The 25,998-nt window shown below is 37.2% G+C and overlaps 1 protein-coding gene across 6 annotated transcripts in view; it reads right to left on the bottom strand.

The window, feature by feature from the left end:
* Positions 1 to 1,300: 1,300 nt before the first annotated feature.
* Positions 1,301 to 25,998, bottom strand: part of Fbxo38 (F-box protein 38) — a 50,419-nt gene continuing 25,721 nt past the window's right edge. For 3 of the 6 annotated variants that reach the window (XM_070036342.1, XM_070036344.1, XM_070036343.1), the window contains exons 11-22: positions 25,106 to 25,248; positions 24,090 to 24,303; positions 21,697 to 21,816; positions 20,238 to 20,417; positions 18,106 to 18,840; positions 12,016 to 12,116; positions 11,464 to 11,566; positions 8,401 to 8,567; positions 7,051 to 7,196; positions 6,376 to 6,479; positions 5,994 to 6,107; positions 1,301 to 2,136 (exon numbers count right to left, since the gene is read on the bottom strand). In XM_070036342.1, the coding sequence (XP_069892443.1) occupies positions 1,958 to 2,136; positions 5,994 to 6,107; positions 6,376 to 6,479; positions 7,051 to 7,196; positions 8,401 to 8,567; positions 11,464 to 11,566; positions 12,016 to 12,116; positions 18,106 to 18,840; positions 20,238 to 20,417; positions 21,697 to 21,816; positions 24,090 to 24,303; positions 25,106 to 25,248 (2,306 nt within the window). In that variant the 3' untranslated portion in view covers positions 1,301 to 1,957. The remainder of the gene's footprint in view (positions 2,137 to 5,993; positions 6,108 to 6,375; positions 6,480 to 7,050; positions 7,197 to 8,400; positions 8,568 to 11,463; positions 11,567 to 12,015; positions 12,117 to 18,105; positions 18,841 to 20,237; positions 20,418 to 21,696; positions 21,817 to 24,089; positions 24,304 to 25,105; positions 25,249 to 25,998) is intronic. The other 3 variants (XM_070036345.1, XM_070036346.1, XM_070036347.1) reach the window with 3 other exon arrangements.

The raw sequence follows: 25,998 nt of genomic DNA, 5'->3' as shown, positions 1-25,998 counted from the left end.
TTTTTCTTTAACTGCCTGGGTAAAAAAAAAATTCGAGTAGTATTTTGTGCTGTGAAATGATGTGGAATTCAAATTTCTGTCCATAATAAAGTTATACTGTAACAGAACTGTCTGCTCATCTATATTGCTGAAGGCTTTTACAATGTAAGGAGTTATGTCCCAGGTAATTGTGGCTTTTTGAACCTAGAACATTTACTCCCTATATAGTTAACTATAGTTTGCTGCCCTCTGCTGCTGGGCAGTCACTATCAGTCATTCCTATATAGTTATCAAATGCCTTCACTAGTGGGCACCTTCTGAGCTGTTTTCAGTTGCCCAGTCTTGGCATCTTTACAACGATTTTTAGCTCACACTGTTATATTTTTTAGGGTTTGGCTTAGTTTGGTTTAGAGGGTACACCAAAAAGAATAGGGGCCTCTTGTGGCTCATCTGAGTATTATTTAGATGACTTCATTGTTACAGTTACAGTGAAACAAGGTACAAATGGGTTTTTACTGAAGGCTGGGGATTTGTTTGGAAACAGACTAAGTAATTCTGTAATTTCAATACAAGGCAGAAATAACAATAATTTTAATACAAATAGAGGAATATTCTCCTCACTAAAAGAAAGGTTGGGTAATGACAATACAATAAATAGATGAAAAGAATTATTTTAAAGCCTTGAGAAGCCTTTGCAGATACTGAATCATGTACAATTGTTACATGTTAGAAAACCTTGCTGGCACCCTCATTAATGAGAAAAATTTCAGTAACTACAGAGGAAGTGCAATGGAATTAAGGCACCTGCATTCTTGTTCTACCCAGAATATACTAGGTCCTAAGGAAGGTGAGTAGTATTTCTTGGAACATCAGTGAATCCCCAGAAACTGAAGAGGTTCGGCAAATTGTGGAGGCCCTTTATACCGTACACATACCATAATTCCTTCTGTCCTTATGTTAACAAGTTTTACAAAGACCTCCAGCTTATAAGATTTGCTAAGGTCATGTAGCTAGACATTCAGTGGCGATCCTGAGAATGCTGGAGTTGCTCTACAACACTGGACTACGAGTTCCATCATTTCAGGACATGGCAGCTTCTCCTGAGAAAGAACAGCCACCTCCTGATGGCCAGATAGTTTGGTAAATTCCACCTATTCTAATGTTCTGCTACATAGAGTTCTATTAAATATCTAGCCACTAGAGAATTTTTAGAGATTTGAAATAACAGAATTTGTTTAGACAAATGCACATTCTGTGCAGTACTTTCTTTAAAACAAAGGATTCAAGTCCAAGGCAAGAGAAGTTTTTAATAAACTTTTATTTTTATATTTAAGATAAAGCATATACACAATTGAATATGGAAATAAATAACTAGAAATGCTTTGGAAACTCTTCCATTTCCCCTTCAGTTTTTTAAGGTCATGAATCCTTTTATTTAAAATATGGCCACTATAACACTAAGAAAACAAAGGAACCACATCTTTGTACAGAAACATATAGCCTTCTCTGACTATGGAATTTAGTTGATATTTTAGTAACAAAAAAGCACTCGAGACACAAATACTCTTCAACGGATTTACTCAAACAGCATTGCTCGAGAAGAAAAAGGCACAGATTGAAGGGGAGGGTGGTGATTATTAAGAATAGAGGAAACGGCTCAGTCAAAACTGACACTGAACTAAGTCGTGAAAGATAAACAAAATGAACTCTTTCAAATATTTGCCTTCATTAAAAGGAAATTTTAAATTAAATTGTATAAACATATGATATAAAGTTGGTACTTTGGAAAGTGTGTTTGTATATTTCCTGTATGTACAAATCTTTGAATAGAATTTCACTGTTTCTCATACAAATCCTACATAATATACCAAACTGAGCCAGGGCCTCCCTTACCAACTCCAAGCCCCAAGTCCCTGTGAAGTATTCTCCAACTGGATGGCTCCAGTTGCTTCCTGATGGAATTGCTAGGAAGGAGGAATCAAATGTAGTCATCTTCAACTGGCTCTCCATTGACATCACAATAGTGGATAAATATTGCCACCACACGCTGAAATACGCCCTTCTTCATCTGACGCATCTCTGAGATCTCCTCTCCTATTGTTTCCATACAAATGTCTGCAGACAGCTGTCCTTTCCTTCTAGGAGCATAGATAGTACCTTGGGAAGAGAAAGAAAATGAGAGAGATGCATATGGTAGTCAGAATCACTCAGCAAGTAAATCTGTTAAGATAGTCCATGAATATTCCAACATCTATAGCTGATATATGAATACCTGTAGCATACGTCCCTAATTGGTTTTATGAGAAGTCTAATGACTAAGACAGCAGACATGATTAGAGACCCACTAAAAAAAAAGAAAAAAAACTGTATTAAAAGCTATCTCTGAAATCCATGGAACATTCCTCAATATAACAAAGGAGGAGGCAACAATGCTTGATAAGGAATGTACTTATGGGGCTGGGAAGGTGGCTCAGTGGTAGAGCGCTTGCCTTGCATGCGTGAGGCCCTGGGTTCAATTCCTCAGCGCCACATAAGCAAAAAGAAAAAAGTCGGAAGTGGCACTGTGGCTCAGGTGGTAGAGCGCTAGCCTTGAGCCGAAGAGCTGAGGGACAGTGCCCAGGCCCAGAGTTCAGGCCCCACGACCGGACCTCCCCCCCCCAAAAAAGAAAAAAAAATGTACTTATTACCTTGCTCATGTAATTGTAACCCCTCTGTACAGTATTTTCACAATTAAAAAAAAAAACAAAAATAAATAAAGGCTGTGTATGACAAACCTAAAGCTAGCATTATACTTAATTGTGAAAAGCTAAAGCCATGTCCTCTGAACTCAGGAATGAGACATAATGTCCACCCTCTCCACTTCTGTTCAATTTAGTATTAGAATGCCTAGCTATAGCAATAAGACAAGATGAAAACATAAAGGGAATACAAATAGGGAAAGATGAACTCTCCTTCACTGCAGATGACATGATCTTGTATTTAAAGAATCCTATGGACTACCACTCCCAAATTACTTTGGCTGATTCAAAACTTCGGCAAAGTAGCAGGGTATAAAATTAACCCTCAAAAAAATCAATGGCTTTTCTGTATGCCAACAATGAGAAGAGCATGGCTGAAAACAGGAAAGCAACTCCTTCTGTAATAGCCCCACAAAAAATAAAATACCTAGGAATTAACTTAAGAAGTGAAGGACCTCTATGATGAAAACTTCAAAAACCTGAAAAAGGAAATTAAAGCAGAATTTAGGAAGTGGAAAACCTCCCATGATCCAGGATCGGGAGGATTAACATTGTGAAAATGGCAATACTTTCAAAGATTATCTACAATTTCAATGCAATACGTATCAATATTCCAACCTCATTCTTCAAGGAAAAAGAAGAAGCAACCCCAAAACTCATATGGAACAAGAAAAGACTCCGAATAGCAAAAACGATCCTTAACAGAAAGAATAGTGCTGGAGGAATATCAATACCAAATTTCAAACTCTAGTACAAAGCCATAGTAATCTAAACATCTTGGTACTGGAACAAGAACAGACCTGAGGACCAATGGAATAGAACTGAAGACCCAGAAATGAACCCAGACCTATAGCCACCTAATCTTTGATAAGGGAGCTAAAAAAAATAGAAGAAAGACAGCCTCTTCAGTAAATGGTGCTGGCAAAACTGGTTAATCACCTGTAGGAAACTAAAGCTAGATCCTTATATATCACCCTGCACCAGAATCAACTCTAAATGGATAAAAGACCTCGAAGTAAAAGCAGACACCCTGAAAACATTACAGGAGGGAATAGGAGAAACTCCAGGGCTCCTTGGCACGGCTGAAAGTTTCTGAATAAAAGAGCAGAAACACAACAAATCAAAGAAATGTTGGACAAATGGTATTGCATGAAACTGCAGAGCTTCTGCATAGTAAAGGACATAGCTAGCACAGAAAGCCCACAGACTGGGAGAAGATCTTCACCAGCCATACAATGGACATATCTAAAACATACTTAGAACTCAAAAATTAATCCCCCAACAATAAATCCTCAAAGAAATAACTGTCCGATAAATAAGTGGGCTAAAGACTTAAATGCTCAACTTCTCTAGCCATACAAGACATGCAAATAAAAACAACATTGAGATTCCACCTCACCCCAGTTAGAATGGCCATAATCAAGAAATCTAATAACAGATGCTGGAAGGGATGTGGCCCAAAGGGAATCCTACTGCATTGTTGGTGGGATTGTAAAGTTGCTCTCCCACTCTGGAAAGCAGTACTACACATAGAGACTCCACAGAGAGCTCCCCTATGAACCAGAAATCCCACTTTTGGGCATTTACCCAAACGACCACAAACAAGGCCATACTAAAGCTACCAGCACAAGTGTGTAGCTACCAGCACAAGTGTGTTTGTTGCAGCATTACTTAGCATAGATATGCAACCCAGATGCCCTGTGAGATACACACACACACACACACACACATGCAACCCAGATGCCCTGTGAGATACACACACACACACACACACACACACACACACACACACACACACACACACACACACACACACACACACACACACACACACACACACACACACACACACACACACACACACACACACACACACACACACACACACACACACACACACACACACACACACACACCTCCATCAGAAAGTATGACCCTGCCCCATTTGTTAGGAAAATGGAAAGACTTGGAAAAAATTACCATAAGTGAAGTAAGCCAGGCCCATGGTTTCCCTTATTTGCAACAACTAGTATATGTCTAGGAGAAGCAGGAGAGGTCAAAAGCTATGTACATATGACCAGATAAGATGATGTTAAGTGAAAGGAACCCCAAGATAGGGACACAGTGGTTTTATCTTTCTTGCTATTGTTTTTAACATTTATAATATACTATGTAATTTTTTTCTTAATTGTAAAGATACTGTACCGAGGGGTATGTTACATTTTTTGTTTCTTTGGTATGTTCTTCCTCACAGTATAACCCCCGTTTTCACTGTATTTGATTCCGGTGCCCTGAATCTTATATATACATTTTCCTAATTTGGGGAGAGGAAGGGAAATAACAAAATAGTGAAATAAGGATACAGGTTGACCCATTGTAACAATGAGATATACAAGACCTATGTTGAAAATGAACTTTACAACTTCAGTGGGAGTGGGAATGAGGGTGAAGGATGGGGATGTGGAAGTGGGGGGAAAGGGGGGATTGGGGAGGGAAGGATGTCAGGGGAAAAACAAAGGTGGAGGTAACAATGCTCGGTAGGAAATGTACTCATTACCTTATTCATGTAACTGCAACCCCTCTGGTACAGTATTTTTATAATAAAAACCATATTAACATATTTTTTTAAAGCTTCCTCCAACTAGGTATGGTAGGACATGACTGTAATCCCAGTTATAAGGGAGACAGGGACATTATGGTCTGAGACTACACTGGGAAAAAAAAAAGCATGAGACCCTGTCTGAGAACAAAGAAAAAAATGACATGGAGGCATGGCATAAGTGGTACAGTGTAACTGCCTTACAAGTACAAGGCCCACAAAAAGCTTCCCCCAAATTCCTGTACCTATACCATGACAAGCTCCCACATGCTACAGAAGTGGTTCATAAGTTGCAGAAATGCAACAATTCCGAAATATTATTTTTAGTCAATTTTTCAATGAAGTAACAAGGTTAAAATAAGTAGACAGCTGGGAGTGTAGTTCCCTAAGGCCCTGGGTTCAATGTCCAGCACTAAAAAATAAATGAATTACTTTTCTACAGAAAATCTGATAGAAAATCTGTTTGAAGGAATTCTCCTCATTGTGTATCTCCAGTTAAGTCCACTGAGACTCTACTGTAAAGTTCATAGCTGCTTTTCTCAGGGTAGTGTATGTGTATGTGTAAGATATTTACATGAAAAATCATTTCAAAGCTGTAGTGCTCTCACACAGAATGTTACTAATGAAGTAGAATATACTCAAATTAGAGAATACAAGTCAAGTCAGATCAGAATTACTTTCTTCATCATCTTCAAAATCGTATCGGGCGAAACTATTGGGCTCTGCTGCTCGAAGTGACCTCAGCCAAGGGAAGTCAGAAATCATGGAATACGGAGCTCCATCCACAACACCTACAATAAGAAGACAGATGTAAAAGTGCTGCCATGTGGGAGTGCTAAATGCACCAAATTAGAGTATATTCTTAGTGGAATGTAAAATGCAAAACAGATTGAGCCAGGTTCCAATCCGTTTACTCTTAAATATAGTACTCATTTAGGTAAACAATACTTATCTGGTCCTTGCTTCTTAAAGGAATTCAAATCATTCATTGTAAGACCACCATTCTATCTTCCCTAAGACATGTTCTTACATCAGTTCTCATCAATGGCAAATACTTACCCTCTAATGTATAGATTTCTCTTCCCCAGGGGTATTTCGGGTACTTTTTTAAGTCTTCTTCAGTTCGAGTGGCTTCAGGGAAGAACTCATACTTAATAAGTTCTCTGGAAGCAATGAGAAAAATTAAATAAGAATTATAAAGCTAAAAATGTTAGGCATAAAGTAGAATGCAACTGTAACACAAGTACTTAAGGCCATGATTCTACCAAGCATCTTGGAAAAAACACTGACTCACTAATACCTCTCATTTTCTTAAAGTAGAGACTATAGGTCTAGCCAAGTTCAAGATGACATTCTTGAATTTCTCCAACATCACAACAGGGGAAGAAAGCAAGCCACCCGAGGCAAATTTCATAAACAGAGAGTACTTAATACAGCATTTATCTAACAAATATATTAAAAAAGGTCCAACTTTGGGACAATGTAAAATATTCTAGTTTTAAGATCTTCAATTTGACCTATTTTCCATGTCTTACAACTAAGGACACAGTCAAATCTGCATGTAACTGGTTCTTGTAGCTTTTCTAAGCTTGGAAATAAAAAGCCACATATATTAACGCATAATCATATATACATGACACATTAGCCTGAAAAACTCAGAATTATTTCAAATAATTCACATCTCTACTAGGAGGCATGCCTGAAGAAGCCTTTCAGGGCCATGGAATTACTTACTGATTGATGTTTGCTATGGTGTCCATCCAGCTGCGAATGCGCACCTTGTTCCGCACATTGGGAGGATTACTGAATTCATGGATGATACAGATGTGATAGGGGTAGGGACCACTAAACAGCTTCTGCTCTAATGTTAGTGTGTCCACCTGCAGAAGTAGTAATACTAGTAGTTGTAGTAATATTTGGACAGAGAAACAGTTTTGAAAATGAAGCTTGCAGTGCAAATTCTCTGGCCAGCTGACACAGTGATTTATTTCTGGTATTTAAATACTCCATTAAGCCAGAAAATCCTGAGTCAGGTAATGGATCTCCGGGAACTCAAAATGCACTTCTGAGGATATTCTTTACTGTTTTCACTACTGACTGTATAACCTAACTAAATGTGAAGAACCCTATTCAAATAGACCATTCACTATGCCTAAGGTCAGTTCCTTGTAGCCTGTGTCCATAATGCTCTCTTCTCTTGGAATGTCTTCTTTCTTTCCAGCTATAAAACTCCACCTTTCCATCCCAGAGTAATATAAGTGTAACTCTGCTAACTGCTTTATAGGAAGGTAAAATTCTTGAGGGAAGGCTAACCTTTTAGCATTCTTCAGCTTGAAATAATATATATATATATGTATATATATATATATATAATATAGATATATTATACTATATATTTTTATTATTATTATTATTTTGCTAGTTCTGGGGCTTGAACTCTGGGCCTGGGTACTGTCCCTGTGTGCTTTTTGCTCAAGGCTAGCACTCTACCAACCACTTGAGAACCAGCATCACTTCTGGCTTTTGGTGGCTAGTTGAAGAGTGAGTCTCACGGGGACTTTCCTGCCCAGGCTGGCTTTGAACCATTATCCTCAGGTGTCAGCCTCCTGAATAGCTAGGATGACAGGTGTGAGCACTGGCACTTGGCAACATGCAGCAAATTTTAAATATGAAGACACTCAAGAATTTATTGAACTGACTCTTGGTGCTTGGCCCAGAGGTTAACACCAAGGGTTGTTTAGTATTTCATTTAAACTCATATCACACACAAGGTTATTCTTAGGAATAACTGCAGTTATCCTATTATGTCGTAGAAGGTGATCTGGCATATCACAGGTACTAGCTGAAATATCAATTACCCTGAGTATATATTCTTTTATTTTAGTTCTGTGCACAAAAAAATGTGAGGAATATGCTATATCAGAAAGAAAACTACAATCAGTTTGAAACCTGAGATAGAGATATTACCCATAGGTAACTTTTAATAAGAAAAAAAAAACTTTCTAAATAAAACTCACTGAATATAACTTACTAAAAACTTACAACCATCTAGTAGAGAAGAATTAATAATAGTAAGCATGTCACCTGCTGCATTGGGCGTAGGTATATGATACGGTTCCTCTCAGGAGGCATTCTTAGTATCTGGTCTAGAACCTGATCCATATTCAGTTTCTTGCACTGGGCATAATCAAATCGGTTTACAATTGGTGCATTTTCCACCTTTAAATGTTTCAGTACCCTGCACCTGGTAGCTGCAAAATAAGAACAATAACAAACTATACAATTTATACAAGTAAGAGAGTAACTCATAACCCATTTGGAAGCATTGCTGGAAGCCAGACATTTACTAACACAAGACATGGCAGTGGAAAACATCTCCAACAAAGGTCAAGTACTAGCACAGAGGATTTGAAGATGTGATTCTCTTAATTTCAAAATAATCTGGTAATCCTATGCTTGAGGGGTTATTGAACTGTCTTCTTTTTCTATAACTTTACTGTCAATGAAACCAAGTTTCAGAAAAATAACCTGCTCAAATGGTTAACTGTTTAGGAATCATTTATTGAATAGAGTAATTATTAAATATTAAATACCACAATGGTTAATAGCTAAATAACCTGATATATTTTCATGTATATAGTATATGTGAATTATTTTATAATACACATGAATTATACTATCAGAGTTGATTTTAATCTCTATCATAGATATAAAAACAGAATCCTGAAAAGAAAGAAGTAGAAATACTTCAATCTGAAGCTCTATAGTACAATATGGTAGCCATTAGCCACCTGAAGCTATTTAAACTTAAACAAACTAACATACAGTAAAATCACTAACTCCAGAGGCACTAGTCTTAGTTTGATTATTCAGAAGTCAAACATGGCTACTGATTACCATATTGAATAGCCTAGAAGCAGAACATTTCCATCACTGCAGAGAGTTCTACTGAAAAAACTGGCCTGAAGTATCACGAAGTAGTACCCTTGCTTAACATATCAAATAGGAGGTCATGGAAACAAGCAACTGTGTCTTTGTGCCTAATTATGTACAATTAAAATTAATGCATCTTAATGCATTACTTGCGATTAAGTTGTACATCTTAGTGTATTACTATGTCAATTTAAGAAATTTTTAATCTTTTAATTTTGTGTGCGTGCGTGCGTGCGTGCGTGCGTGTGTGTGTGTGTGTGTGTGTGTGTGTGTGTGTGAGATGGCTGGGCTTGAATCCAAAACCATATGCATGGTAGGAAGTACTCTACTACTGAACAGTTCCAGTGCTCCTCCCTTTTTCATATCACAACTTTCAACCTGCTCCAACTCAAGAAGCAAGGACTAAAGAAAAGCAATAATAGAGCCATAAAGCTGATTTGCTTCATTTTTTAAAAACATTTTTATGGCATCTTCTGTTAAAATGCTTGATAGAAATCTCATCATGTTCCAAAGCATTCTACCTTGTTTAAACACTGAACCAGTGTCCTCCATTTGATGTTTATTTTCTGCTATGTAGCATGGAAGAGGAATCAGAAGCAGGAAGGTTAAGAATTAGGGAAAGGACTAGATGGTAATAGGACTGAATCATTCTCAACTGTAAACCTAATCTGTTTTAAGTTAGCTCTAATCTCATTTAGTAATTTCATCTGCCACTAATTTAGTTAGCTGGTGTCTAGACACTAAGTTATTTATCTAAGGTCCTCTGTCTCATGAGAAGCTGAACTGAACAATATGGTTTAAAGGGCAGAAGGCTGAACCTGAGGTCATGTGATCCTTCACTGTTGGAACAGGTAAGGGGACATCAAAGGTGAAACTCAATGAGGTTCATCAAGAGAAACTTTTTCCTTCCCTTCAAAGAAAAAGGAAAGAGATGCCAAGGAACAATGTCTGAGGTTCTTTTAGATGCTCAAGAGCTTCAACTTGGGGTGCTAGGAAACTATCTACAAAGAGCAACTTTGCTCTAAGATCTCCGAGATTTTGGAAAACCTAAAATGTTCTTTTCTAGGAAGAAACTGCTATAGGAGACCGTGACTTACCAGATATTTTAAGAACAAAGACCTAAGTGGTTGGAATGGAGAAAAGTATTAACTCTAAAATGAACAGAGCTTCCAGAGTTTTAGAATTCAGGGAAGATGTATTAACCTGTTTCTAGTTTGACTGAAGTGTTTAGTTAAGTGTCTTTTAATGGGGTTTGTTTTGTTTACTATCAGAATCACAGGAGCCATAAAATGAAACAAAGCTCCTTAATAAGTTTTGATATACTGACAGGATACAAGTATCAGGCCCTTACTAAAGGTCAAATCCTGTACTCTGTGTATGTGTGTATGTATACACACAAAGACAGGGTTGTCAATCAGTACATTCAACTTTCACAAATGCTTTATAGATTAAGCAAAATTCTGCATATTTTACAAAGCAAAGCAAAAATTAAATGTAGAATATATAACTTGCCCAAGTAAAAGGAATGAATCTAATCTTGATAATTTTACAAAAAGCTCACACAAAACAGCATGCTCTATTTGAGACAGACATATACATGTTAGGGCATGAAAATTATCATAGAAAGACATACATTAAATGCATGACTGTACATAGTGGAATGGAAGGCAAGAAGACAGAAGTGGAACCGAAAAGTAGGCTTAGACTAATTATAATGTGTTATAAAGACATGACTGATCACCTCAATGAAATATACTCTCACTCCAAAACATTAATGTATAAAACATGTTCAAATCATATAGTGCAAATGGCTGAACCAGAAGCAGAGGAGAGAGGTATCTGGTTGTAGATAAACCTCATGCTGTTAAGTTACTATTCTACCAGATCAGGGAGCAATTAACTTTTGGAGAAGAGGCTCTTTACAAAATAACCAAATTTTAGCTCATGGGCCCCCGCCGTTATTATTTGAGAACTATGGAACAAAGACAAAACTAAAAAAAAATGTTCCAAATGGTAAAGAACAAAGGTAGGGGTGACACTGACCAAAAGGCATTATACTCATAACCTGACTTATGGAACTCTAACCCTTTGTAAAATACTTAATAACAACAATAATTTAAAAAATGTTCTGTAGTGTTGAGTGTTTGTAGGTTGGGTGTGCATATATGCATATGTAGCATTATACTCTTGTACAACACAGACTCAAATATGTACCATGGATGAACATCATCTTGGGACAGTCTTTCAACACAAGATCTGTGATTCCACAATTGGTCATAGTAACTCCAACAAGATTTTTTGATTTTAATACAAGAACCTACAAAGAGAAAAATTTAGAAGTTAACCATGAGTATTTTTTTTGGTTCTTTATGCAGCTTAATTGCTTTCACTGAAAAGCAACTTCCCAACTTTTCCTTTAGGATGAAGAAACTATACAAATATAAACACATGCTGGGTGTCAGTGGCTCATGTCTATAATCCTAGCTACTCAGGAGGCTGAGATCTGTGGATCTCAGTTCAAAGTCAGCCTGGGCAGGAAAGTACATAAGGCTCTTATCTCCCACAAACCACTAGAAAACCAGAAGTGGCACTGTGATTCAAGCAGTAGAGCTCTGGCCTTGAACTGAAGAGTGCAGGGACAGCGCCCAGGCCCAGAATTCAAGCCCCACGACTGACAAAAAAATAAATAAATAAATAAATAAACACCCCAGTTTCTTTGCATGCCTCCAGAACTGGACAAGATAAAAAACAAGGGTTTTTCTTTACCTGAACATGGTCATCTTCAATCACAGGATCACTGGTACTGGTGGACTTATCAGCTGTCCGCTTCCGTTTCATGGCATGACGTGGTTTTGTTTTGGCAACTTCTAGGGAAGGCAAAAATATTTTCAAAGTTTAGTTTTGAATTTTTTCTTTCAGTAGAGTATATTCAATCACATACTCAAACTCTATCAAGGCAATTCCCAATCTTAACTTGCTTCCCAATAGAAAAGAGTTACATCAGTACTTCAAACAGCTGCATCAAACCTCAGGGCTCTTTTCATACTTGAGTATTTCCAACAAACTAATCAATCAGTATTCTCTCTGACTTATCCTATCCTAAATACACTGATGAGTTGAACTTATGACCTGCCTGCTAAAAATTATTAAATGATTGTTGCCTCATAAATGTTTCAGTGCCTGGCATTATTTGGGATATGTTTTTGCTCTACCAGTTCTCAATTTTACTCCACACAAACCCTAGTCTTTACTATTGTTAATACACCAATAATCAGCCCAGTAACTTTTGCCAAGATCTCTTTCCTTACTTCACCTTTTGAAATATGAACCATCCCTACAGGGTCCAGTTCATCTGCCATGTGATTCTAAAAACTCATCCTGGACCTCCAAACCTTATATATCATTCTGTAGTTTCCTGCATACTTTTTTTTGTCTATACATTTAAACTAAGAGTTCTTTGAAAGCAACAACAGCCTTATTCTAATTTTGTTTCAATGTCAGCTAATAGCAATGAGCTAAAAGGTATTTACTGAATGATTTGACATTCAACACTTGCAAAATGAATGAATGCATCACAGGTACATAAGCAGAATAAAAAAAAATTCACTGAGCGCTTACTGTGTGTCCGGCACTGTTCTAAGGGCTTTTACTCATTCATTTAATCCTCTTAACAGCTCTCTCAGACAGATTTATTATTCTCTTCTTTTAGTATGTTAGAAAATAGAGACATGGAAAAGTAAAATAACTTGCCAAGAGGCTCAGTGAGAAGAACCAGGAGCCAAAACTAATGGCAATCTGCCATTAATCACTTGTCTAGAAAACCTACAATCACTTTCTGAAAGCCCCTAATTTACTGAAAAGTATTGTACTGAAATGTTGTAAGAGCAAACATACTGATTTTATTTAAAAACAAGGAATAAACTCTTATCTACATAATATGCTCTTAGTAAAGATATTAAAAGTTACTGTCCTCATCTTTGATACCTAATCATGTAATAGCAGCGTGTACATTCACACATAATGGTATATACACACACAAGCACACACACGATTGACTTTTGTAAGTTTTACCTTATACACACTATCTCCAATATTACTGCTAAAAAACCAACATTCAAGATCTCAAAGATAGAAAAATGAGGTGCAAAGCTACCAATTACAAAATGCAGAAAAAAAAATCTAAAGAGCTAGAGATCTATATGGGTTTTTAAAATAGAACACTTTTCTCCACCATTTGGAATCTATGTGAAAGCCTACTATGCAAAATAATCAAAGGATTAAGAAGGAGTTTTACTCATCAAACTTCCCCCAAGGACCCAGGAACCAAGTAAAATCCTGAGGTTTTGAAAATATGGGAGCTACAGACCCAAGTAATTGTCCCGCAATTGCCAAAATCAAATACACTTGACACCTCCTGTTTTCCTTCACATTACTACAAAAATAAAAACTCAAAATGTTTGTTTCTACTATCCAAGACAGTGTTCTAATAAGTGCTCCCTACTATTGTCTTTATGATATGATTTATCTTGCTGAATTTCTCTTCTCTTCCCTTTATTGATTAAAAAATATGGGATTTGAAGTTATGTTTCCTATTCATAAGGTTCAAGGTTATCATCCTTGCTCTCCACAGTGCCCAAACTGGCTTTTTATACTTTTTTAATAAAAAGTAATACTTTATTAGATGACTGTGAAAAACAAATGTGCACAATAATAATGGTGATGATGATGATGATGATGATGATGATGACGATGATGTTTGTTGTGTATTTTTACCTATTTTTATGCCTTCTCTGTTTGGGAAAAATTAGGGAAAGTTTCTAGTGAGTTCATACATCTTCTAGAATCAATATACTGCACTTCAATATACTGCACAATATACTACACTGGTTTGTACATTTACAAACTTCCCAACTATTAATTAAGCTCCATGTATAAAGGGTGCTAGAAGGTAGGAATATAATGGTGAACAAGCACTGTACTTCCTCTGGTATAGTTTACTGGAAAGGTAGTACATACAGAATTATAGCAGTGTGGTTCACACAGTATCAAAGATGCTATAAAAACAAGAAAAGCAGATCAGTCTAGCCTTTGGGGTGTCAGGATTTATGAGAACTCTAGTAGCCATAAGTACTATTCTTTGACAATCAATTAAGTATTTCTGTGATGATACTTTATGAATTATTTTATGAGAATAAAAAAAATTTCTAGTACTTGTTTCTACAATAGGAAATCACACACAAAAATAACATTAACTTTTAACATGGTTCTACCACTCAAGGCCATGTATTCAAAACTAAAATAATTCAAAGGCTATTTCTGAACTGATTTAAAAACTACAGAATAACCAGCCACCATAGCTATTGAGGAGGCTGAGATCTGAGGATTGCAGTTTGAAGCTAGACCAGGCAGACAAACTCTGTGAAACTCTTATTTACTAATAACTACCAGAAAACTGGGAAATGGCTCAAAATGGTATAGTGCCAACCTTGAGTGAAAAAGCTTAGGGACAGAGTTCAAGTCCCATGACTGACAAGAAAAACAAACAAACAGACTCTATAATAATAGATTATTAGTTAGATCTCTTTCATTGAAACGGTAAGAGTAGAATGGTTTTAATAGTTGACACAAAGAAGTTTGAATAATTTTTTTTTTTAGCATTTGTTTTTTTGTTTTTGGATCCGGTTGTGGGGCCTGAACTCTGGGTCTGGGAACTGTCTCTCAGCTCTTCAGCTCAAGGCTAGCGCTCTACCATTTGAGCCACAGCGCCACTTCTGGCTTTTTTCTTTTTTTGCTTATGTGGTGCTGAGGAATTGAACCCAGGGCCTCATGAATGCAAGGCAAGCACTCTACCACTGAGCCACCTTCCCAGGACTGAATAAAAATTTTAAGTCACTTAAATAATGTGTTCATCCCAAGAGACCTAGATTATATCAGTAGTAAATAATTATATCAGTAGTAGAAAATTGATATTGAAAGTAAACAACTTTTGTTCAGCAGGAAATAATTACCTACTAAAAGATAACGTAATCAATAGAAGTCTTCTAAAATTGAAAAATACAAAGTTAAAGAAGGCAGTAAAAGTAACAGTATAAAAGTACTACATAAATCAGATTTTTTTTCTTATTCCAGGGAATTATTTAATATAAGGAAAAAAATCTGGTAATAGAAGTGTTCAGAAAGGATCAACAGAAAATAAGCAAAAACTAAAAACAGCAAAATCACAACAGATAATATGAAAGGAGTTGAAGCAAAACCAAAAATACCACCACCATACCTTTACTACCACCATTATCATTATCACCATCACCACCACCACTAACAATAATAGTCTGTAAAAATTTACCAGTCGACATATGCCAAATAAAATGGGAGATATGATGTAGTTTCTAAATAGGATTAAAGACTATAAATGAAAATAATCTCTTTAGTTATCAATGGAATACAATTCTGAATTCTGAACTAAAGAAGTAAACAGATGAATAAAAGAAATGTGAACATTTATTAGTCAATTGCAAAGGTCTTTGATGTCATAACTCTTTTCTTAAAAGTTTTATCTCTACCGGTGCCAGTGGCTCACGCCTGTAATCCTAGTTACTCAGGAGGCTGAGATCTGAGGATTGGTTCAACGCCAGCCTGGGCAGGAAACTCTGTGAGACTATCTCCAATAAACCACTAGAAAACCAGAAGTGGTGCTATGGCTCAAGAGATAGAGCGCTCACCTTGAGCTGAAGAGTGCACAGACAGCGCCCAAGCCCAGAGTTCAAGCCCCAAGACCGACCAAAACAAAAAAGGTCTTATCTCTAATTAACAAGTAAAAAGATAAGGTGATGTTAGGGAAATGAACCCTAAGATATGTATTCAAATGTTTTTTTTTCTTTCATGCGATTGTTTCTAACACGTTTATAGGATTATTTCTTTGTTGCTTTGTATGTCCCTCCCCCACAGTATAGCCCCTGCTTTCACTGTATTTCATGTCGGTGTAGTTTGTGGAGGGGAAGGGGAAAAACAAATCGTTTAAATGGGGATACAGGTGGGTCCATTGCAGCAATAAGATGTGCAGGTTGTTGTGTCTAAGACGAACTTTACAACTTTGGTGCGGGGGGAGAGGGGGGGAGGATTGGGTGGCGGGGGTGGGAGGGGGGGAGGATGGGAGGGGTAAGAAAGGAGGAGGCTACAATGCTTGATAAGAAGTGTACTCATTGTCTTGTCCATGTAATTGTAACCCTTCTGTACAGTATTTTCAAAATTTAAAAAAAAAAAAAAAGTAAAAAGTGGGAAGTGGAGATGTGATTCAAGTGTTAAGAGTGCCAGCCTTGAGCAAAAAAAGCTAAGGGAGAAAGTGAAGCCCTGAGTTCTTACCCAGTATGGACATACATGTAAATACCCTCCCTCTTCCCCATGAAAATGAAAATAAAACATGTAGCTCTGATTTTACAAATACAAATCAAAAATAAAAACAAAGGTGAAAAGTCTCAGAATTACTTTTTAAAGGGTAGAGCTTTAGTTTGGGATAATGAAAAGGTTTGGACAGATGTTGGTGACAGATCACAGGCCCATACTTATGCCAGTGAATAGAACACTTAAAAATGGTAGTACAATGATATGAAATCTTCAAGCAAAGCTCACATATTCCTATGAGTTTCTATAATTTTAATACAATCAAGATCTCATACTTATGAAAGCTTACTGTGTGCAGTTTAGACATATAATTTATTGACTAGAATGTAAAAAAGCACTGACTCGCTGGGTGCCAGTGACTCACACCTACAATCCTAGCTACTAAGGAGGATGAGCTCAAAGGATTATGTTCAAGGCTGCCTGAATAGGGAAGTCTGTGAGTCTCTGATCTCCAATCTATAACCAAGAAGCCAAGTAGAACTGTGGCTAAGTGGCAGAGCATTGGCCTTTGAGCACAAACGTTCAAGGGACAGTTCCCAAAAAAGAAAAAAAGAAAAAAAGCACTAATTCTGCCTGTTTGGGGCTGTCTTAGGATTTTTAAAGGGGTCCTTGGGAGAATATTAAAATCTATTATTCACTGACAGATATTAGTAGTAACTTAAGAGACGGAAATTATTTAAAAACAAAGTCAAAATATAAACAGAGTGGTAATTAAGAAATTCTAATGACTTGGTTTACTCAATACAGATACTCAGGACATATGTATACATCCATATATATGTATGTTTGGAGTATAGATACATGTGTATTTGTGTGTGCAATATATATATATATATATATATATATATATATACACATACATATATATCTGTGTGTACATAAGTACATCTTCATCTAAATAACTTAGCAAAACTAATTACTTACCTGCTTATCTCCTAGTAAATCTAAATGGAAATTAGATTTCAGAAAAAAATACCACTAAATACTCCAGAGGCAGGTATTAAAGAAAAACCTGGAAGCTACACTTGAGAGTTCACTGTCCCAAGTACAGACCCTCAGGTTCTTACTTGCTTGCTAAGGTTTAACTTTTCCTATGACATCCCTAAATATGGGAGGCTTAGACATTAGATTCTGTTTCTTGGCCTAGCAAATATAAGATCCTGAATTCAATCCTCAGGATCATCAGTTAACACAAAAGAAAATTCTATTTAGGGTAAACATACACAGTTGTATTTTTACTTAAAAATGGAACATTCTTAGAGTTTGCTGTGTTGAATGTTTCACAAAGCATTTTATATCCCCACTCTGAACACTCTTGAAAATTAGTTCAAAATCTGTATGGACCAAAGAACCCCCACATTTACAAAAATCGTTTTTTTAAAGAAACTCATGGCACAAGCTCTCAAGTCTTTCTCCAGCCCTGCCCTGCAATGGCTAATTCTGGGAGCATTGTCATACCTGACTCAGATACCAGCGGTACATGGGACAGTCTGCTCCTGGCCCTGGTTAGGGGCCTCCGAGGGTAGTCTTCATTAGACTGCACGTCACAACTCTCAGGCTGGGAGCTCCCCCTCCTGTCCTCACCTGTAGCCCCAGAGCCACTCCCATTAGTCCTCTCATCATGTGCTGGGCCTGAAGACCCCCCTTGTGGCAGAGTCCTAAAGGAAAAGGCGGATCTCGTACCATCCGGGCCATTCACAACACAGGCTCGGCTGGTTGAAGGACGTTCCTCATCAGAACATCTGCTAGTTCTCCTTTGGGATTCCTGGGGCCTGTGACAGCAGCATCTGGGGCAGACAGAACTCTCTGCATCTCCCTCCTCCATGGCCTCAGAGTCCTCTGACCCACCGGGGGAGCAGACACACTGCCTGGACACATCCACTTCTGTAGGGCTAGGCTCGGAAGAGCCGCTGTTGGTCACCGTCCTTACAAAGTCGGGGCTCTGAGAAGCAGTGCTGTGTGAGCTGGAGTTTCCCACTGTGCTGGCGGTGGTGCTGCTGCAGCTGGGATAAACATCCTTGTTTTTTTTCTTTTCGGGAATATCCCTAGCTGCTTTCATATCGGCTTTGATCTGCTCACTGGTGACCTGACAGCCTTTCTCACAGCTGCTTTCCTCGAGGGGAAACTGCTTCGACTGGCCCATCTGATGGGAGTTGTACCTCTTTCGAAGTGGAGTCTTGCCTTTTCCACTTACTGCTTACAGAAAAAGAAGAACGGCCCGAGGAAAAGAAGAGATTTCAGTACAAATTCTGGACAAAAGGCAAGAGTAAATCTGGAACAGGAAACAATGTACACTAATTTTCCTAAAGTAAAACTTATCACATTTCTATGTTGCTACAAAAATTCCCTATGGCTCCTTAGTGCCTACCTGGATTATACTCACAGCTCAGCTGACAAAGCTCACCATGATCTAATTCCAACCTATCCTTCCCATTTTATCCTCTTCTACCTCCATTCTATGCTCCATCCCAATGGTTCTTTCAGTATACCTCTGCTTCATTACCTCAGTCTTTGTTCTCACAAATATCTTAGCCTGGGACCTCTGTGTCATCTCTTTTGCACGCTCATAAAGCCACTGTCGTATAAGCCCCACAGGACCAGTACAATCTGACTCTTGGATTAGAGTGAAGGTTCCATACAGAAAGACAGACCATGACTTGATTCGTCCTCGTGACCCCCACAGTGCCTAACACAGTAAGGCTCAATGAATATTAAAAAGAATGAACTTGTAAGCTTTCATCCAGTTGCTACATTTACAAACTGAACTTTCTAGGAAACTACATTTGAATGCCAAAAACACTTTGCAACCAAGTTAGTTTTCTGAATTTCTTAAAAGAAACAGCCTAAAAATCGGATAATCAGTTAATGGTTAGTAATATTATTCCAAATTCAAAATAACTGAGCTTTCCATTAACAAAAGTATATATATATTTCAGATAGTGTTAAATGTATACTGAACATTCAAACATTTTAAGGAATAAGGAGGGAAAATGAATGCACAAATTAGAAAAATATCCATCCTTTGTTACAAGCAAATGGTTCTGAGAATTGAGATGGAAGGCAAGTCAAGGAAGAAGTATATAAACCTAAGAGAATGATAGTTTCATAGTGAGGCAAATAGCTGAGGTTGTTGCCTAGATTTAAAGGGAGGCAAAGGGGTTCTACAAATATACTTTACAACTACCCTCAGGTACAAAACCATCACCAATGTCCACTAAGGATAACTGGACAGTAACAGCTGGAAACAGTTGCTTCTTCATTGCTCTGGATGACTCGGAATCACCCCTATGGGAGGCACCAGCCTCCTGCTGACCCCTGGTGCCTTATGCCACACATCCCTCCAGCCTCCACTGAAGTACTTGTAATTCTTACTCCTCCTCTTCCCTGCACACTCATTCACAGCTCTTTGTGCTACATTTGCCCACTATAGCACCACCCAGAGTCCCCTCTTTCTTGGACTACTGCCTTTCTTGCTTCCTATTGCATTTTGTAAGAACATGTACCACAAGCTGCAGTAGGTACACAGATCAAGTATGTCAGTTCTGATGGTGACTCTTACTAACAGTCTCAAGTAAGACATCATCTCTCACCTGACAGTTCCCTGGACTGTGCTGACTCTCCAGGTTTTTCTTCCCGCTCTGAGTAACGCCGAGTACCATTCTTAGGAATCCAAACTTCCTGGAGTTCTAAGCTGTCTTCCTCATCGTCACTCTCTGAATCATGAACAGTAATTGGAGTTGGTTTTACCACACGCTGAATACCACTGGGTCCTAAAATAAAAAAGACAGAACCAATGGTTTATCCACTGGAACCTTGCACAGAAAGTGTAATTTCCAGGTACTTGGGGTTACAGATGCTTTTTGTTTTGTAGTCCACTTGTTAATGGAATATATACTTGGATGAAATACTAAAAAGAAATTTTAACTATAAATCATTATGTCAACACAAAGTATGACAAGACTATCAATCAACTTTACACATGCTAATTAAAATACAAGATCACAAAGCCCAGTCTCCCAAGGATCCTCATTATTTCAAAAAGTTGAATAAATCACCTTGAAAACAAAATAAAGCATAATAATTTAAAAATCAAGCTATGTATTTTTTCCAACTTAGAAATACATGAGCCAAGGCAAAGCAAATGAAGACTACTTCCTCATAAGCATACAGGACTAGTGAGCCATTTTCTACAACTCTAACTTATTATTCATCTTACATTTTTGTTATTTGAGAATGTATATTTATACAAAATCATGCTTTCTCTGCTTAACAGTATAGCTTTTAAACCTTTAGCTCTTCTGATACAATTCTCTGACAAGTGACTAATATTAGCTCCATCAATAAAATTCAAGTTCCAAGGAACCTTGACTGTCTTTTTCCTGTTACACTGTATAATGCTTGGCAGAGTTGGCACTCAGTAAGATTTTTGATGAATAAGTGACTACATCTGTAAAACACTTAAAACAAGGGTAAAGATATTTTCAACTCAAACACAAGGCAGCACTCCAACAAGTTAGGTGCAAGAAAACTTGACTTCTTATCTCAATTAATCTGTTCCTTGATCACTAGTTCAATGATGTTGAGAGAATCATTCATGCTTTTGAAAAGTATTAGTTTTACCATATGTAAAGCAAAGGCTGCAACAGGTCATGGTGTAAGGGTCACTGACTCTATAGCCTGCCAAAAAGTATATTTTGGTCTGATTTCTAAACCAAGTCAACTGCTTCTCTTTCCCTCTGAAATGGAGGAAGGGTACAAGTAGAATATTTAGTGAGATCAGTTTATTTTCCCATCAACAATCTGAGTGTTTCCTTTTTCAACACACAAACAGAATGAGAGAGTGAGAAACAAGGTAGGGGAGGGAGAGAAGGGAAGAAAGAGAAACAGTCATAATATACAGGTACATGCAACAAGAATGAGGATCTATTATAAGCCTCCATGATAAGCAGCAAAAAAACATATCAGGAGTCACAAGATTAGAAAATCTCTGTTCTTCACTACAATCAAGCCTGTTTTCAGAATGATGAATGTGGGAAGTCACATGAATACCTGCTTGTTCCTCATCAACATCCACGGGCATAATGGCCTGGCTGTGGGCCGGGGTGTCACTTCCACTCTCGCCTATCACCTCTCCATCTTCTTGAACCATGTCTTCCATCTCATTCAATGCTTAAAAATAAATGGAGTCAATGTAAAAACCAAGGGAAGTAAAGCTGTTTAGTTCTCAAGGCTGCCATGATGGCTCAGAAAACTGTGGCAGCCTTGAGAACTGAACAGCTGATTACTAGGTCTAGTCTGAAAGAAGACTTATCTCTGTTTCAATGGCAATATTAACAACAACTTTGATTACAGTATAGGAGAAAAATCACAGACAAGACAGACTATTTGGTGGAAAAAGTAAATAACTATAAGATAAAAGCAGAGAAAAAAAGACACATTTAAGAAAAGTATCAGTTCGTCCTGGAAGATGTTATCAAGGATGGCTGTATGATTTGTCTCTCTCTAAGGTACATACTAAAAGATGGTGAAGGCCAGCTATTAGAAAATCAAGTTGCTTTTTAGATGAACTCTGAATCATGTGGTATCTGTCAGATGAGTCAGGCAATATTAGGCGTGGAAGCCTGAATTGCACAAATTTCTTCCTATTTTCTAGAAGCGAGGTTGTCAACTACTGGCTATTCTGTAGCACATTTTTAACTTTTTAGTATAGTTTAAATGCTTGATGTACCTCGATCTTCACAACTGCTCCTGGCTATCAAAATGAATATGTAATTTTTGTTCTCACATTATTTCAAAAAGTCCTGAGACAAACTTCAGACTGATAAACTGAGTAAATTCACTAACACATGGCTGTAGATGTTGCTTACAAAATTAAATCCAAACACTTGAAGTAAAACACTCAATCTAGTACCTTATTATTCAAGAACCTCTGACTGATGTTAAGAGTCAGGACATCAATATGAACACTTTACATTGAATCTGTGATTTCACAATGAAAGGCATTCTCCAAGCTAATGAGCACATGGTTATCTAGTGGAATTTATAATCTGCCAGGCCAAGTTAGTTTGTAGGTTTACAGTTTTGTATATGCTTCTTATGGACAGTCTGTGTTCTCTGAAGTACAGATTTTAAGGCTTTACTAATCTGTACATGTATGATGAGATAAGTCAGAGACAATACTTGATTTTATAACCTCTTCTCTCATCTACAGTTACTTCTAGTTTTGAACTTTTTAATGTATCTTTTTGTGAGGATGATTCTAAGTTTGGAATGCCTAAGAGTTCTCATGTGGAAATAAAAGTGTTGAGCTGTGTATAGTATATCTTACTTCAAAAAGGTAGAAAGCTCAAGGCTGTAAGTCAAGATATGGAATTCCATTGTATATTATTGATACTAATACTATGATTCTGAATGAAAATGCGTAAAGGAAGGATAAATGCGGGGAAGAGGTGATAAAAAGCAAAGGAAATTGAAGAGGCATGTCAAATGAGGCAAGAAAAATACCTGCAAAAGGAAGAAATGGAGAAAATATCAAATACTGTTGAGATGTCCAAGAAAATGCGAAGTAGATGACCAACAGATTTGATTTAAAAACAGAAAAACTCCACAATAATCACTGGTGACTCTTTACAAGGTATACACACACACACACAAACACACACACACACAAAACTTATAGAGAATACGAAGGTGAAAAGATAATGTCTAGAGGTGATTCACCTCCAGATAGAACCATATGGTCAATATGCAGTCATTATAAACAAGGTTACATAGCATCAGGGCATTATTTTGTGTTAATTATTAGGTTTAAGGAAGTGGGCAAAAGAATTTAAAGGTAGCTGGAAGGGATTTCTTTTCAAGTTCTTAGAAACTCTGTAAGGAAAGAATAACACTGTACCCTCACTAATCACTCATCAACAAAAGGGTAGACAGAGTCGATCAAAGCATGGGTTGGAACCCAACAGGTGTTATTTTGTAGGTCTTCATTAGCCTATATAGTTAATTTTACTGAGCTGTTGTAAAACATGCCCATGTCCATGTCCATGGGGATCATTTTCTTAGTTCTTGGAACATTTAACTAAAAATGCTGTCCATTCATGCTTTTAAATTTAACTATCCATTGGTCAAGATTTTTAGAGGATACTTTGCCTAATCCTGGCAGTTAAATCTCAGTTAAGCTAGGCCTTTAGGGCTATCAATGTATGCTAATTCCCAAGGCATGTCAGTTCTTCCAATCCTGTGAAATTAGTAGACAAGAATAGATTTGCAAACAAGCAAACAGGATAATGTCATGCTTGTGGTCATTAGCCTTGTCAAACAACTTCCTTCCGTGTGGAAGGAAGGTAAATGGAATGAGGGAAAGAGAAGAGAATAGAGACTAGAATCAGCGAATTGAAAGTAGCAATTGGTTCTCTCTGGAGCTCACAAAAGATCTGGGTTACCATCGGCTGCAAACTGCTGCTCTCCAGCCTGTAGGTCTTGCCGAAAGTCATTTTCTTCATCCGAGTCATCAGGATGATGATGATTGTTGTCATGGATGTTGGCATTGTTGTTCTGGGCATTATTGTCATTATCATTGTTGGAGTTTTGGTTGCTAACCAGGGCTGAGGAAACTCCAATTCCTGTGCCTGCACTCAGACCAACTCGAGCACAGCCCTAGGGCAAAAGCAAGCCATATTTATTAATTAGGGTGGCAGAGAACATCTCATTAGCATCTCTTCGTTTCATCTTTATGTCAGAACTAGTAATTATATAGCATGAAATGCTTTCAAATAAGCATGAAAGATCTTTTTTTAATGCTCACAACAATTAAAGCAAGACAAAATAAAGCTAGACTGATTTACAGAAAACATAGGAAGATACTTGTCCAGGAACTCAAATGCTGTTTTCTTCCCCCATTATACTGAACTTCAATTGCTACAACAATGGGAATGGAACCATTAATAAGCAATAGAAAGGAACATAGTAACTGATTGTGTTTTTATTGATTCTATGAAGCAATTTTAAAGTAAAGTTTTATACAACTGGGCAATTTCAGATTTTCCATCTTTAGAGGAGATAGCAACAAACTAAAACATTTCTACAATAAATAAATTTTTATCCTTATTTCTACTTAGTGAGTTCCTAATTAGAACCACTGATAACCCTAAAGGCCTAACTTTAAATTTCGAGCCTCATCCTTATTTTACCTTCACTTTACAGAACTAATGGAATATTTTCTTTTTTCTGGAGGCCCCTTAATAACTACAATGCAAGAAAAGGTCAAATTGTAAAAAACAAAAAAACAAAAACACAACACTAAAAACAACTTTTTGCTTTTACTGAGGCTGAGTAGAAAAATCTAACTACAACACAATCAGGGCATAACATTAAAAGAAAAAAAATACACACAGATGTTGTTTGGTTTTCTTCCTTGACTATTAAAAGCATATAAAAAAAAGCCTCTTTTATATATTACCTTGGGTGGTTCACGAAACATCTGGTCCAGTGAAATAAACTCTAGGCTGGGTAACAGTTCAATAAACTGGCCAAAGGAGTCCAGTTTCAAAGCATGGCACCGCACAAGGTTGATATCAACTAAACGAGTCCATCTTGAATGGTCTGTTGAGAAACAATATGACGAAAACAGAAACTACCGTAAAACTTTTGCCATTACTGATGAGTTTTATTATAGGTCACAAGTGATTTTCATATTCTTTTAAAGTAAGTTTTCTCTGATTTCCTGATCTCTAAGACTTGCTGACTCCATATTATGATGTTTCTGTACCTTATTCCACTGGAAGAATTAGAAAGCCTGGGAAACAGGAGCTTGAAACCAAGTCAGCTCTTTTAAATTTAATATACTTAGTAACCTATATGTCTTTTGACAAGTGGACCCTAGGTAAAGAAATTATGGCACACTCATTTAATAGAACAGTATGCAGCTACAACAACAAAGAGCTGAGCATGCTTCCTGATAGGGAGAGCCCTCTCCAAAATGTGCTCAGCACAAAAAAAAAAAAAAAAAAAAAAGGCAAAGATAGGGCAGTGGACACATAGGAAGATCCTTTTGCATATATAATTTTAAAAGCCAAATATGTATAGGATGTACTATTCACAAAATAATTTGTCCAGAAGAATATACAAGAAACTGTCAATGTTGGTTACCTTGAGAAGAGGAGACTTTTCATTTTGGACCTTTCTGTATTGTTTGAAATTTATCAAGAGCATGTATTACTTTTATTTTTAAGTGTTAACAGGAGTCTGAGTGATGGGATTATAGGCCACTTTTGTTTTCTTCTTTATACTCTTCTGTATTTAAGAAAAACAAACCAAAAACCCAATAAATGTTATTTTTTAAAGTGATCTACA

This window comes from Dipodomys merriami, unplaced genomic scaffold (genome assembly GCF_024711535.1).
Source record: "Dipodomys merriami isolate MVZ:Mamm:240054 unplaced genomic scaffold, mDipMer1.0.p SCAF_27, whole genome shotgun sequence".
Lineage (NCBI taxonomy): Eukaryota > Metazoa > Chordata > Mammalia > Rodentia > Heteromyidae > Dipodomys > Dipodomys merriami.
The sequence above is the reverse complement of the archived record's forward strand: the minus strand, read 5'-3'. Positions and strand labels throughout refer to the sequence as shown.